Below are 13,443 nucleotides of genomic sequence, written 5' to 3'. Positions count from 1 at the left end.
AAATAAAACAAGAAATGGAATCTTAGTGACTATGTAACATTGTTAGGTGCCATCGAGTCAGTTCTGACTCATCGTGACCCTATGTACAACAGAATGAAACACTGCCTGGTCCTGCACCGTCCTCACAATAGTTGCTATGTTTGAGTCCACTGTTGCAGCCACTGTGTCAGTCCATCTCGTCGGGAGTCTTCCTCTTTTTCATTGACCCTCTGCTTTACCAAGCATGATGTCCTTCTCTAAGGACCGGCCCCTCCTGACATGGACAAAGCATGTGAGATGAAGTCGTGCCATCCTTGCTTCTAAGGAACATTGTTGCTGCACTCTTTCCAGGACAGGTATATTCCTTCTCCTGGCAGTCCATGGTATATTCAGTATTCTTTACCAACAGCAAAATGCCTATACTGTACCTAAACTTCTTAAAATTGAACTTTTAATTATTTATTGACTGAATAATACGTTCACATGTTTCAAAACCAAGTTACCACACAGCATAGACGGTTTATTCTCCCATCTCTGTTCTTCCATCTACCCATTTCCCCACCACTGAGGGAACTCATTTAAAACTTATTTGTAATTAGATTTTATTTCTTTGTCTGAACCTCTTTATAATTGCCTTTCCCTGAAAGTGTAAAAGATTTGATTGTACTTATCATAGCTCGTTATGTACCAATCAGTGAATCCGAAGAGAATTCCTTGTAGGTTGCAAAGTTTCCCCTAGAAATGGAACCACGTCCATTGTAGTGTGTTTATGGTATAATTCTAACCCCGTAGGTAGAGATTTTTCTTAGCGCCCTGCACGCCAATTAATAGAGATGGTAGATTTGCAGGTCAGAGGGGCAGTGGCTGATCATGGGAACACATGACGTTCTTCGGCCTAAAGCACAAATGTCCGTCCCCATAATGAGCCATGTTATCCCCTGGAGCCTGGGGAAGCAGACCCTTCAGTAACCTGAGGCCTCTCCCCTGCCCATGTCATGGTACACCCTGCATTTAAGGCAGAGGGCAAAGAAGTCAAAATAAATTATTCGCAGTGATTCTGGGGGTTATGACTCTTTACAGTGGGAGAGTAATCTGTGGTTAAGTTAAATAAAGGTTAGACCTGGGTGGTGGTACATCAGCCGAGTTTGCCCAGGTCTTTCTTCCCCGTCTGGAGAAGCCTGAGAATAAAGTTAAAACCCGTTGCTGTCAAGTCAATTTCAACTCATAACGCCCCCATAGAACAGAGTAGAGCTGCCCCCATAGAGTTTCCAAGCCTGTATGGAAGGGACTGCCACATCGTCCTCTCATGAAGCAGCTGGTAAGTTTGAACTGCTGACTTTTCATTAGCAGCCAAGCACTTAACCACTGTATCAGCTTTGCCTTTCCCTGCCCATGTGACTCCCTCGCTGAGCCTCAGTTTCCCCATCTGTACATGGTGATCATATAGAGCTGTGCATGAGAACTCTCTTAGTGATGGAAATGTCACGTATCTGCGCTGTCCAGTGAGACAGCCACTGACTAGGCTCATGTGCCCACTGAGCACTTGAAATGTGGCTAGTTTAGCTGGGGCACTGGTTTTAAAATTTTATTTGATTGTAACTAATTGATATTTAAATTTAAGTGGTTGTTAGTTGCCGTCAAGTTGGCTCTGACTCATGGCAACCCTACGTACAGCAGAGCAAAACGTTGCCTGGTCCTGCGCCATCTTCATATTGTTGGCTTGTTTGAGTCCATTGTTGTGGTGGTTGTGTAGTGCCTTCCAATTAAGGAGGCTCATCTCCCAGCCCTGTATTGAGCAATATTCTGGTGTGACCATACTGTTTTCATTGGCTGGTTTTCTGAAGTAGATCATCAGGCCTTTCTTCGTAGTCTTTCTTAGTCTGGAAACTATACTTAAACCTGTTCACCACGGATGACCCTACTGGTATTTGAAGTACCAGCGGCGTAGCTTCCAGCATCATAGCAACATGCAAGCCACCGCATTATGGCAAACTGACAGATGGCTGGTGGTAAATTTAAGTAACCACATGGAAAGTGCAGTACCAGGATCTACCTCACAGGATCCGATGTTGTAAAAGTCCTGTCAACCAGGGCTGAGGGACTGAGGCCTTTGAAGGCCCTAGGTGCCAACCCAGACAAGAGCTTCATAGAGGTGTGAGCTTTGGGGTTATTCAGGCAGTGGTTTAGCTCAAGGCCACCTCCCTCAGGAAGTCCTCTCCTCTTTCTCTTTCCATGGCCTAGTTATGCTCTGTATTAGCTTTCAGTTTAGTGGCTTTAACAGTATACATTCATTATCTCAGAGTTCTGGAGGTCAGAAACTCAACATGGCTCTGCAAGCCTGTGTTCCTTCTGAAGACTCTAGGGGTGAATTTGCTTCCTTCTCTTTTCCAGCTTCTGGAGTCTGCCAGCATTCCTTGGGTTGTAGCCCCATATCACTCCAACCTCTGCTTCCGTCATCACATTTCTGACCCTGACCCTGACTCTCCTGCCTCCCTAAGGACCATTATGATTACTTTGGGCCCACCTGGATAATGGAGGCTGATCTCCTCATCTCAAGGTTCTTAATTACAGCTGCTAAGTCTCTTTTGCAATGTAAGGTAACATATTCACAGGTTTTGGGGATTAGGACCTAGACATTTTTGGAAGGGGGATTATTCTGTCTACTACAAAGTCTTCCTCCTCTGGGTGGCCCTGGGTCTCAGTCATGCCTCTGAGTGTTGTGATCGCTGTCTACAGCCATATCTGCCTCCCTAACCAAACTATGCTTCAAGGATAAGGATGTCCTGCCCCAAAACTTGCCTGAAAACCTGCTCTGAGCTGGGTGGGCCCTGTGCCAGGGGATGGGGTGAGGCAAGGCAGGGGTGGGGAGCAAAGGGCATATACTCTGGCATCAGATAACCTGAGTGGAATCCTATGTGTGCTGATCTTGGTAAATCACTGTGCCTTTTGAAACCTCAGTTTACCCACCTGTAAAATGGGGACGATAATTGTATCAACCCCAGGGGGTTGTTGAAGGGATTAACAGAAATTACACCTGTGGAGCCCTTGCTACAGAGCCTAGTACATAGTTGTTGTTGTTAGGTGCCGTCGAGTTGATTTTGGACTCATAGCAGCCCCATGTGACACAGTAGAACTGCCCCATAGGGTTTTCTAGGCTGTAGCCTTTACGGAAGCAGATCACCAGGTCCTTCTCCCATGGAGCCGCTAGATGAGTTCCAAATGTCAACCTTTTGGCTAGCAGCCAAGCAGTTAACCATTGTGCCATCAGGGCACCTTAGTACATGGTTAGTGGTTAATAACACAGCACTGTCGAGGCTGCAGAGTTTAACAGAGTGGACTCTGGAGTGAGACCTCCCGAGTTCAAATCCTGGCTCCACCACTTGGGCAAATTGCTCAGCCTTCCCAAGCCTTGTTGTTTTCATCCATCAAATGGGCCTAGTCTGGCCACATCTTCAGAGGGTGCTTGGGAGGATTAGATGAGGGGATACATTTCATGTGCTGGCACAGAATTAATGCCCAAATAATGATAGTGATTTGATGATAGTCATTATTGCTACCAAGAAGCCCTGATGGCGCAGCGGCTAACTGTTCTACTGCTAACCAAAAGGTTAGCGGTTCTAACTCACCCAGTGGCTGCACAGGAGAAAGACCTGGTGATCTGTTCCTGTAAAGATTACAGCCAAAAAAAACCCTGTGTGGCAGTTCTATTCTGTCACATGGGGTCACCGTGAGTTGAAAATCGACTCGATGCCCCTAACAACAATTATAGCTACCGGGCTTTCCCAGGGCCAGCACTTAACGGGTGCAAGGACAAAGCCGTTGAATCCATTTGGAATGGCTCGTTGGGTTATCCTGTTGGCGATTGGGGCAGATGCAATTCTTCAGCCTCATGGAGGCCCGGGTTCTGTGCCAGGAGTGGGCCTGCCCTTGTGCCCCGAGGCTGGCAGTGCCAGGCCCTGACAGGCTTACAAGGGTGCTGGGAAGTTGGTGCAAGAGGTGGAGGGAGTCAGCTGGCTGCCTGCGGGGCGTGGGAGGCACAGTTATCCTCATGGGAAAACCAGGAGAGGACATGGCAGCCGTCGCTGCAGACTGATTGCCTTGGCTGGCACAGAGGAAGGAAATGGGACTGGCTGGTGGTAGTGGCGTGGGGTGGGGTGGGGTGGGGTGGGGTGGGGTGCGGTAGCCAGAGGTGGACTGAAATCCTTACGTCCCTGGGACATAGGTCCAGTCTTGACCATCTTTTCAGGTTTTCCTTTTAATTTTATTGTGGTAAAATATATGCAACAAGAATGTTGCCATCTTAACCATTTTTAAGCGTACAACTCAGTGACAATTACATCCACCATGTTGTACTACCATCACCACTATCTATTTCCAAAAGTTTTCCATCACCCTCAGACAGAAACTCAGCACCTTCAGCAGTAACTCCTCATTCTCCCCTCCCCCTGCCCCTTGGTAGCCGCTAATAAACTTTTGACTCTATATATTGGCCTATTCTAGGTATTTCATTTAAGTGGGATCATACACTATTTGTTTTCTTGTTATCTGACTTATTTCACTCAGCATAATGTTTTCAAGGCTCACTCATGTCATAGCATGTATCAGAATTTCATTTTGCCTCATGGCTAAGTAATATTCCATTGTATGTATATAAAAAAAAAATGTATATACCACATTATATTTATCCATTTATCTGTTGAGGGACACTTGGGTTGTTTCCACCTTTTGGCTGCTGTGAATAATGCTGCCATGGACATTGGTGTTCAGGTGTGTGAGTCCCTGTTTTCTTGTCTTTTGGCTTAGTGCAGTGGCTCAACTCTGCCATCAAGGTCTTTTCCATGTCACCATCCTTATGAGCCCAATATAGTGGCTGTAGCTCCAGGCATCACATCCTGGTTCCAGGTAGGAAGAAGGGAAGGCAGCAATAGGAGTGGCATCTGCGCATTTTATCAGCTATGCAAAAGCCTCCCTGGATGCATTCCAGCCATTTCCCCTTACATCTCTCTGATCAAAATTGTGTAACATGGCTCCTACCTACAAAGGAGACTGGGAAAATGAGTGTCTGACTTTTTAGCCTTAAAGGAGGAAGCTGCGCCAGGAACTGTATCTGTACTGCTTGACTCCGATACCATGTTCTTTCTATTTTATGGTGGTTTCCAACCTTATAGGCTTTTGCCATAACAACATAACCACTGAACCATTATTTTATTTTTAAACTTTTCACTTTTTCTGAAGCTAAATAATTTTCTTTAAAAAAGATTCTTAAAGAAAAAACAAAGTATTGTAAATAGAAAACTAGTGTCACTTGCCTTAAATAGAAAATAACAGTAAGATTAAATACAATGAATATTTTTAAAATCTATTACTGCTGCTACTGTTGTGACTAGTGGTCTAAGCTTGAGACTGTTTTCTCTCTCTTAAATTTGGAGGTGAGCAGGTAATGGAGATGTAGGTGTTAAAGGCAAAGAAGCACCAAGCCAAGACTGTCTTGGGACGTCAACAGAAGACTCCCATGAGAATGAGAAAGAAAACAGCTGCACCCAATGTCATTCAAGGCTGAGCCTGGATATCAAGGCATCCTCACGGTTACCTAACACCATCCTGTGTCCCACATGGGCTGCCTCCCACATCAGAGGAATCCAGCACTATCCCAATCTGCCTTGTCTGTGCCAGGTGTGAGTAGGTTCTGTGAAGGGAAACTCAGAGAGGAGGGGTTTATGCCTTGGATAGGATGGGGGCAGGGCTGTAAATCTTGCAATGGGAAGACACTTGGGCTCATATCTCATACACGGTGTTATGATCGGGTAAATTGCTGAGGAAGGTTGGACGTCACTTTGGGCTGGAAAATCAGCATATGCTTCCTGGAGAAGGTGACATTTAAGCTGTCCTAAAAGGATAGGTATGTTCCTGGGTGTGGCAAACGTTTAAGCGCTTGACTGCTAACCGAAAGGTTGAAGGTTCAAGTCCACCCAGAGGTACTATAGAAGAAAGGTCTGGTGATCTACTTCTGAAAAATTAGCCATTGGAGACCGTAAGGAGCAGGGTCCTACTTTGACACATATGGGGTCTCCATGAGTCAGAATCTATATGATGGTAAGTTTTTTTTTTTTTATAAGGATGGGTGGGATTTGGGCATATGGAAATTGTGGTGTGGGCAAAGGGCTACCCACAAAGAAGAAACAGGATGAAAAACACACTAAAATCCTGGGACCCATTTGGGAAATTGGGTGTGTGTTCAGGGCCTACCGTGTAGACCAGGATTAGGTTTTGGGGGAGAGAGGACTTGGATACCTTGTCCAAGGCAATGGGCAATGGGAGCCATTGATGGTTTTAGAGGTGGGGAGTGATGTGATGAGACAGGCTTTGAGCTCTGCACATAAGGCAGTTCTTGGGCCAACAGAAGCTAATTCCTTCAGAAATTCATTTGCACTTGAAGGGAATTATTTCTTTCTGGAATGCAATATGCCCTTTTTAGACTCCCTAAAGGGAGAGCATGTTGTATTCACCTGTTACTGAGCCAAGCATTGTACCTGGCATACAGCAGGTGCTTACAGACTGTGTGTTGAATTGAGTTTAGGGGTTGAGTTCCACCTGCAGTGAACATCAGTTCCTGGCTGGTCTTCCTTCTGGCTCGCTCTTCCAACGCCAGACCTGTCCAGGGACTCTGGGCTGGCCCCAAACTTACTCTTTCTGTGAGCTACTCTAATTGGCCTTGGAAGCCTTGTGGTCAAGTTTATTATGATCATGCCATAAACCAGGGCCAGTAAAGTTTCAAGGGAAGACAAGGCCAGCCAAGTGTCCTGGTTTATTGCTCACGAGACACCTTTATTGGGTCTGCCCCAGGGGAGAGGTTGAGAACTCTGGCCTCCGAAGCTTTGAGTTGAGTCAGCATGGGACGTGCTTCCTTTAGGTGCAAAGGTCCATTCGGGATATAACAAAAACTTTTTAAAAAGTTGTACACCCTTGAACCAGCGAGCTCACTTCTAGGCAATGTTTATCTTGAGAAAATAATTACATGTGGATGTTCACTGCAGTGTTGGTTATAATGGTGAATAATTCAGAACAATTTAAAGATCCAGTACTAAAACAAACAAACAAAAAAAACCCAAATTCGTTGCCATCCATTTGATTCCGACTCATAATGACCCTATGGGACAAAGTAGAACTGCCCCAGAGGGTTTCCAAGGAGCGGCTGGTGGATTTGAGCTGCCTACTTTTTTTTTTCACCTTTTGTTTAGCAGCCGTAGCTCTTAACTACTGCATCATCAGGGCCCTGATCCTGTACTAGAGGGTAGGTGATTTGTGTAATTGATGTCGTTGTTAGGTGCCATTGGGTCAATTCCAACTCATAGTGACCCCATGTGACAGAGTAGAACTGCCGCATAGGGTTTTCTAGGCTATAATCTTTACGGGAGTAGATCTCCCAGGACTTTCTCCTGTGGAGCTGCTGGGGGGGTTCGAACTGACAACCCTTTGGTTAGCAGCTGAGTGCTTAACAGTTGCGCCAACAGGCCACCTTCCTATGCAATTGTCTCTAATATACCCACTCCTCGCTTAATTTTTTTTTTTCTTCACTTATTGACAGTTTTAGTTAGGTTCAAAAGACCAGGTTGTTAAGTGGAAACCAACGTTATATGAAAATGGAGGATGACTATATCATTACATAACTGCCAAATTTCATCATTACATAACTGCCAAGCCACTGAGAATCATGGCCCAGCCAAGCCGACACATAACCTTAACCCTCATACCCAGCATTACTCTTGCTTCATACCTTGGTGTTCGTTACTGCCAGACATACATTGTTGATGCACAAAATAGATAGTAGATTTTTTACTATTGGAAATGCAAAATGTCAGATAACAAGATAGTCAGTTAGCGAAGAGTCAGTGTAGAGTCCTATATAAGCATTAGAGTCTGTTGTATAGCTATTGACATGAAGGATGTTCATGATATATATTTAAAAATAAAATAAAAAGAGTATATGGTCTAATTCTATTTTAGTTTTGGCAGAAAGTTCCCATTTACATTGGCAGATGTCCCGGTTGACATATATCAGAATGGTAATAGTGGTTGTTGGCTCTGGATGGTGGGATTTAGGGTTATTAAAAAAACTTTTGTTCATATGTATTTCTGTATTTTAAAATTTTTTTGTACTTACCATGTAGGGCAATTGAAGAGGCCTAGTGAAGCTACAGAGTCGCTATGAGCAGAATCAACATGAAAGCAAAGGGTTTTTTGTTGTTGTTGTTTAGTGAAGGGGTGGAGTCCTGGTGGCTCAATGGTTAAGCACTTGGATGCCAACCTAAACGTTGGCAGTTCGAACCCACCATCCTATCTGCAGGAGACCAAAAACCAAAACCAAACCCAGTGCCGTTGAGTCAATTCCAACTCATAGCGATCCTATAGGACAGAGTAGAACTGCCCCCATAGAATTTCCAAGGAGTGCCTGGTGGATTCGAACTGCTGACCGTTTGGTTAGCAGCCGTAGCACTTAACCACTACGCCACCAGGGTTTCCTCTGCAGAAGAGACCTGAAAATCTGCTGCAAATATTACAGCGTAGGAAACCCTAGGGGTCAGTTCTACTCTGTCCTATAGTTTCGTTGTGAGTCGGAAGTGACTTGATGGCACACAACAACAGCAGTGAAGGGGTGGGTCTCAGCCAGAATACTGTAAGGGCTTTGGATGCATAGGAGTCCCTGGGTAGTGTAAATGGTTAACACAGTTGGCTGCTAACCAGAAGGTTGGTGGTTCGAGTCCACCAAGGTACCTCAGAAGAAAGGCCTGGCAATCTACTTCAGAAAAATCAGCCATTGAAAACACTATGGAGCACAGTTCTACTCTGACATACATGGAATTGCTGTGAGTCAGAATCAACTCTACGACAACTGATTTTAGATAAAAAGGGGGCTGTCACGTCCTTGAGGAAGTCTAGTCTCTTAGGCAACTGAGTTCTCCACAACTTAGCACCAGGGTCGGCAAACTTTTCTGTAATTATCTGCCAGAGAAAAACTAATTTTTATTATAAATACTTTAGGCTTTTTATTATAAATAAGTATTTTAGGCTTTATGGGTCGTATGGTCACTGTCACAAATGCTCAACCCTGTTGTAGTACCTTGAAAGCAGCCACAGACAGTGCACAAATAAATGAGTGAGGCTGTGTTTCAATAAAACTTCATTTACAAAAATAGGAAATGGGCCAGATTTGGCCTGTGGGCCACAGTTTGCCAATCCCTGATCTAGAAAAAAACAGTAACAAAAAAGCAGCTTGATTTTCTTAGTGAGTGCTCCAGCCAGTTCAAAAACAGCATAAACAGTAGGAAGGGGCACACCAATGAAAACTGAAAAGGCGGATGTTTAAAGAGATCTTGGCAAAAAGATAATGTTGTCACCTTCCTCTTCCAAATGGGTGGTTGCACCTGGGAAAAGGGCATTGGGCCGAAGCAATCTGGATTTTGCTTTGGCATTTCTAAAATGCAAAAATCTTGTTTAAAAAGCACCTGTTGAACCCAGTGTTCCCCCAAATCTCTTAACCATAGGACCCATTTGTGGGTGTGAATGTGACCTACCCACCTCTTTTTCCTTGGGGAAAAGCCACCTCCAGCTGTCCCTGTGGATTCTAGAAGTCTGAAATGTCAGAGGTGTGCTGAGCTTGAATGAGGAGGCCGTTTACCTGAAATTAAAAACCAAAAAAAAAAAAAAAAAAGCCTTTGCGGTTGAATCGATTCTGCCTCATGGCGACCCCATGTGTTACAGAGTAGAACTGTGCTCCATAGGGTTTTCAGTGGCTGTAATCTTGACAGGAGAAGCCCCGGTGGTGCAGTGGTTAAGCACTCGGCTGCTAACTGAAAGGTTGCCGGTTCAAACCCATTAGCCGCTCTGAGGGATAAACATGTGTCAGTCTACTTCTGTAGAGATTTACAGCCTTGGAAACCCTATGGGGCAGTCCCACCCTCTCCTGCAGGGTTGCTATGTGTTGAAATCAACTGGACGGCAATGGGTTCTTTTTTAAAATCTTTACAGAAGCAGATCGCCAGACCTTTCTTCTGCCGTGCTGCTGAATGGGTTTAAACCACCATCCGTTTGGTTAGCAGTCGGGTGCAAACGGTTTGTGCTGTGCTGAAATCAAGACTATGCTAATTAAGGCAATTCTTAACAGAAGTATTAAAACTCAGGAAGAAACTTGGCTCTCACCACTTCTCCTGCCGGCAAAGGAATTTCATTTAGTCTCTCAGCAAACCTTTTTGAGCACCAGCTGTTTATAAGGAATCATGAAGGATGTAGAAGATTTAGTTGTGTCTCAGAATACAGAAAGTGGGACTCCAGAGCCTGGCTCAGAGCCATAGTAGATAGATAGAATACAAAGCACATAGTAGTATATAGTAGGTACTCAATAATTGTGTATTGGAATGAATGAAGAAATGAAGAAATGACCTAGGACCACTGCCATGGGGACAGAGAGGATGCACTCCAACAGCATTTGACATTTCGGTGGGGCACTTCCCATGAGTGGCAGGGTGGCGGGGCAGCAGAGTCATATCTAAAGGATGGCAGGTATGGCATATGCCTTGGGCTCCACTTGAAGGGGAAGCGCCAGTGAGCAGTTTAATTTGGCCTTCACGGTTTCTACTGCCAGCTGTGAGAGATCATTCAGCAATTTAAAACTAATTGCCGTAGGCCTACTTTTCATAGATGTGCTTCTGTTTAGACCCATCTGTGGCCGCTGGGCGGACAGACCATACGCGTGTACTGCAGCCCTGCTCTTGTAGAAGGACAAGCACATGGGTTTTGCCTGTCCACTCTTGCCCCTTCACACAGTGCACCCCACGGGATAGATTTGCAGATTTAAGGGCTGAGGTCACATTCCAGAAGGTGCTGGAAGGTGTCAGGATAGGCCCACACCCATCACCAGATGGTGGCATTCCCAGGGTATGGTACCCGGAGATGACTGAGTGAATGGTTGCCGAGCGCCCAGATCGGATCTAAGGCTGTAATTATGAAAGATCGTCAGCAGCTGTTCGAATGAATCAAAGCCTCCCAGTCTGGGAGAAAAGCTGCCAGACTGCTAGGTTTTGAATGGAAGTGCTTCCCTTGCCTTCTACCTCTGTGGGCCTCTCGGATTTCCTAGGAGACTGTGAGCTCCGTGGCTGTTGCCCTCAGCACCCAGCACCCAACCTGGCATTTGACAGGTAGGCAATCCGTGTTTGTGGAAGGAGCATTGGAAGGATGGACAGGTGAATACTTTCAAATGTCTCCTGTCTGATTTCAGTAACTGTTGCTCTTGGCGACTCCCTTCCCAGGAAAATGGTTTTCTCTGCATGAAATTGCAGGAAATGGGAATTTCAAAGTTTACAAATCAATTTAGGGAGATCGAGCTTGAGGACTTGGCGGGTTCAGCAGCAGCAGAGAAAGACCCATTGCTACTGTCACTGCTTGAGGTCAGACTGATGTAGTCTCGTTCTTTACTGATGTCCGCTACGGCTTCCTGGCCTTCCAGGTGGACACCTTGCTTCCTGTCTGCTGCCCATTGCTGACCTCCGTAATAAATGTTAAAAAATAATACAATTAGAGATTGCTCAGATCAGTTTCCCTTCTTTCTTCAGCCAGTCCCAGGGAGCTCTTGTTTACCTTGCTTTGGCCATGTTGTTGTGCCGTCAGTGCCATCGGTTTGGTTCCAATCTGTGGTGACCCCGTGTGTTACAGAGCAGAACTGTTCCATAGCAGTTTCTTGTCTGTAATCTTTATGGGAGCAGATTGCCAGGCCTTTCTTTCATAGCACTGCTGGGTGGGTTTGAACCACCAACTGTTCGGTTACCAACCAACTGCAAACCATTTGTGCCACCTAGGGCCCATGGCTTCAGACATAGTGCTCAGCTAATTTAGAAAGAGTGAATGAGGCTACCCCAGGAATAGCAAGCAGCTGGCCTCTGTGTGCCTGGGCTTCTGAAATGTTTTGGAAGAGACCCACGTCTCTTAAATCAAGCATAGCATATGTGATCCATTTAAAGTGAGGTTTAAAGCCTATATTTAAATTGGTTGCCTTTTACAACAGGTTAAGTAAAAATCGGAGAATCGAGGGCTTCTGGGTTTGGGAAGGACTTGAAAATATTATTTAGCCATCCACTATCATAGCTTAGAAACTCTTTTACCTTCGTTCATTGATGTATTAATTAATTCACCGCACCATTCATCAAACCATATTGACATATCAGGCATTTGCCAGGCATTTAAAATTAAAACTGGCGAGGAAGCACAGGATATTAAACAGATTACAGACAACAGAGGCACTACTCTGGTAAAGAGAAGTGCCTACCAAGAACCTTGCTTTCTCTTCTCTCTCGTCTTGCCCTTCCCTGTGGGATGGCCCCTAAGGCAGATCCAAGGAAGCCAACCCATTGCCATCAAGTTGATTCCGACTCACAGCAACCCTATAAGACAGAGTAGAACTGCCCCATAGAGTTTCCAAGGGTGTAATCTTTATGGAAGCAGACAACCACATCTTTCTCCCATGGTGGGCCTGTGTGTGTGTGAGCGAGAGGGGTGTTCCAGAGAGCAGGCGCAGCCCGTGCAAGGCCCTGCAGAGGTGTTTGAGGACATACTGCTGCTGCTGCTGTTGTTAGTTGCTATCAAGTCAATTCCTACTAATGGCCCCCCACGTGTGCAGAGCAGAACTGTGCTCTGTAAGGTTTTCAGTGGTTGTGACCTTTTGGAAGGAGATTTCCAGGCCTTTCTTCTGAGGCTCTTCTGGGTAGGTTCGAGCCACCAACCCTTTGGCTAGTAGTAGAGTGCTTAACCATTTGCACCACCCGGGACTCCCGAGGACCTGCAAAAGGTGCAACGTCCGAATACTGCTGAGCATGAGAACCAGGAGAAACAACTCCCAAATTAGCCAGCACCTTGAATGCTCAGAAGTCACCTCCTTCAGGTCTAGTGAGTGACCAGGGACCGCCACTCCCACTTCTGGGCATTAATCTTCCTACTCCTCCCTGCCCTCACATCCCCCTTAGTAAACCATGACATTTATTCCTCAGGGTTGTGATTGCGTGTGTGTGTGTGTTTCTTAAGTGGCTGTGAGTTCCCTGATTGCCGGCAACGTTTCTCAGGCATCTTAGTTCAGAGTCCCCAGCACATGGTAGGTGCTTAATCATGTATCAGAGGAACAGGGGAGATTTTTATTGAGCACCTATTTATGCACACACACATATAAGGATATCATATTGAAAAGCCGTAAAGAACACGCGTTTCCCAAGCTGCAGGAGATGCCAGCAGATGCAGTTGGAGCGTGAGAGCGTTTGCACCGTCTGTGCACATATTGCTGGAACTCCAGTACTGAGACTGTCGTCCTGTGTCTCTCCAGAACTCAGCCAGCTGGGATGGTCCACTTGTGCCATGGGAGTGTGCTGACAGCCCTGGTCATCATGCAGGGGTGAGATGTGACACCCTTGGCTGCTTCTGGCAGTC

At 45.7% G+C, this 13,443-nt stretch overlaps 1 protein-coding gene across 6 annotated transcripts in view; it reads left to right on the top strand.

Moving 5' to 3' along the window:
* KIAA1671 (KIAA1671 ortholog) overlaps positions 1 to 13,443 on the top strand; it is a 239,253-nt gene that overhangs the window by 51,999 nt on the left and 173,811 nt on the right. For 2 of the 6 annotated variants that reach the window (XM_049866978.1, XM_049866972.1), the window contains exon 1: positions 13,340 to 13,408. The exons of 2 other annotated variants lie outside the window; for them this stretch is intronic. In XM_049866978.1, the coding sequence (XP_049722935.1) occupies positions 13,356 to 13,408 (53 nt within the window). In that variant the 5' untranslated portion in view covers positions 13,340 to 13,355. Of the gene's footprint in view, positions 1 to 5,252; positions 5,653 to 9,723; positions 13,409 to 13,443 lie in introns of those variants that run through there. 2 more of the 6 variants (XM_049866974.1, XM_049866971.1) reach the window with 2 other exon arrangements.

Source organism: Elephas maximus, chromosome 22 (assembly GCF_024166365.1).
Source record: "Elephas maximus indicus isolate mEleMax1 chromosome 22, mEleMax1 primary haplotype, whole genome shotgun sequence".
Lineage (NCBI taxonomy): Eukaryota > Metazoa > Chordata > Mammalia > Proboscidea > Elephantidae > Elephas > Elephas maximus.
Note: the sequence above shows the minus strand (reverse complement) of the source record. Positions and strands in the feature narration are given on the sequence as shown.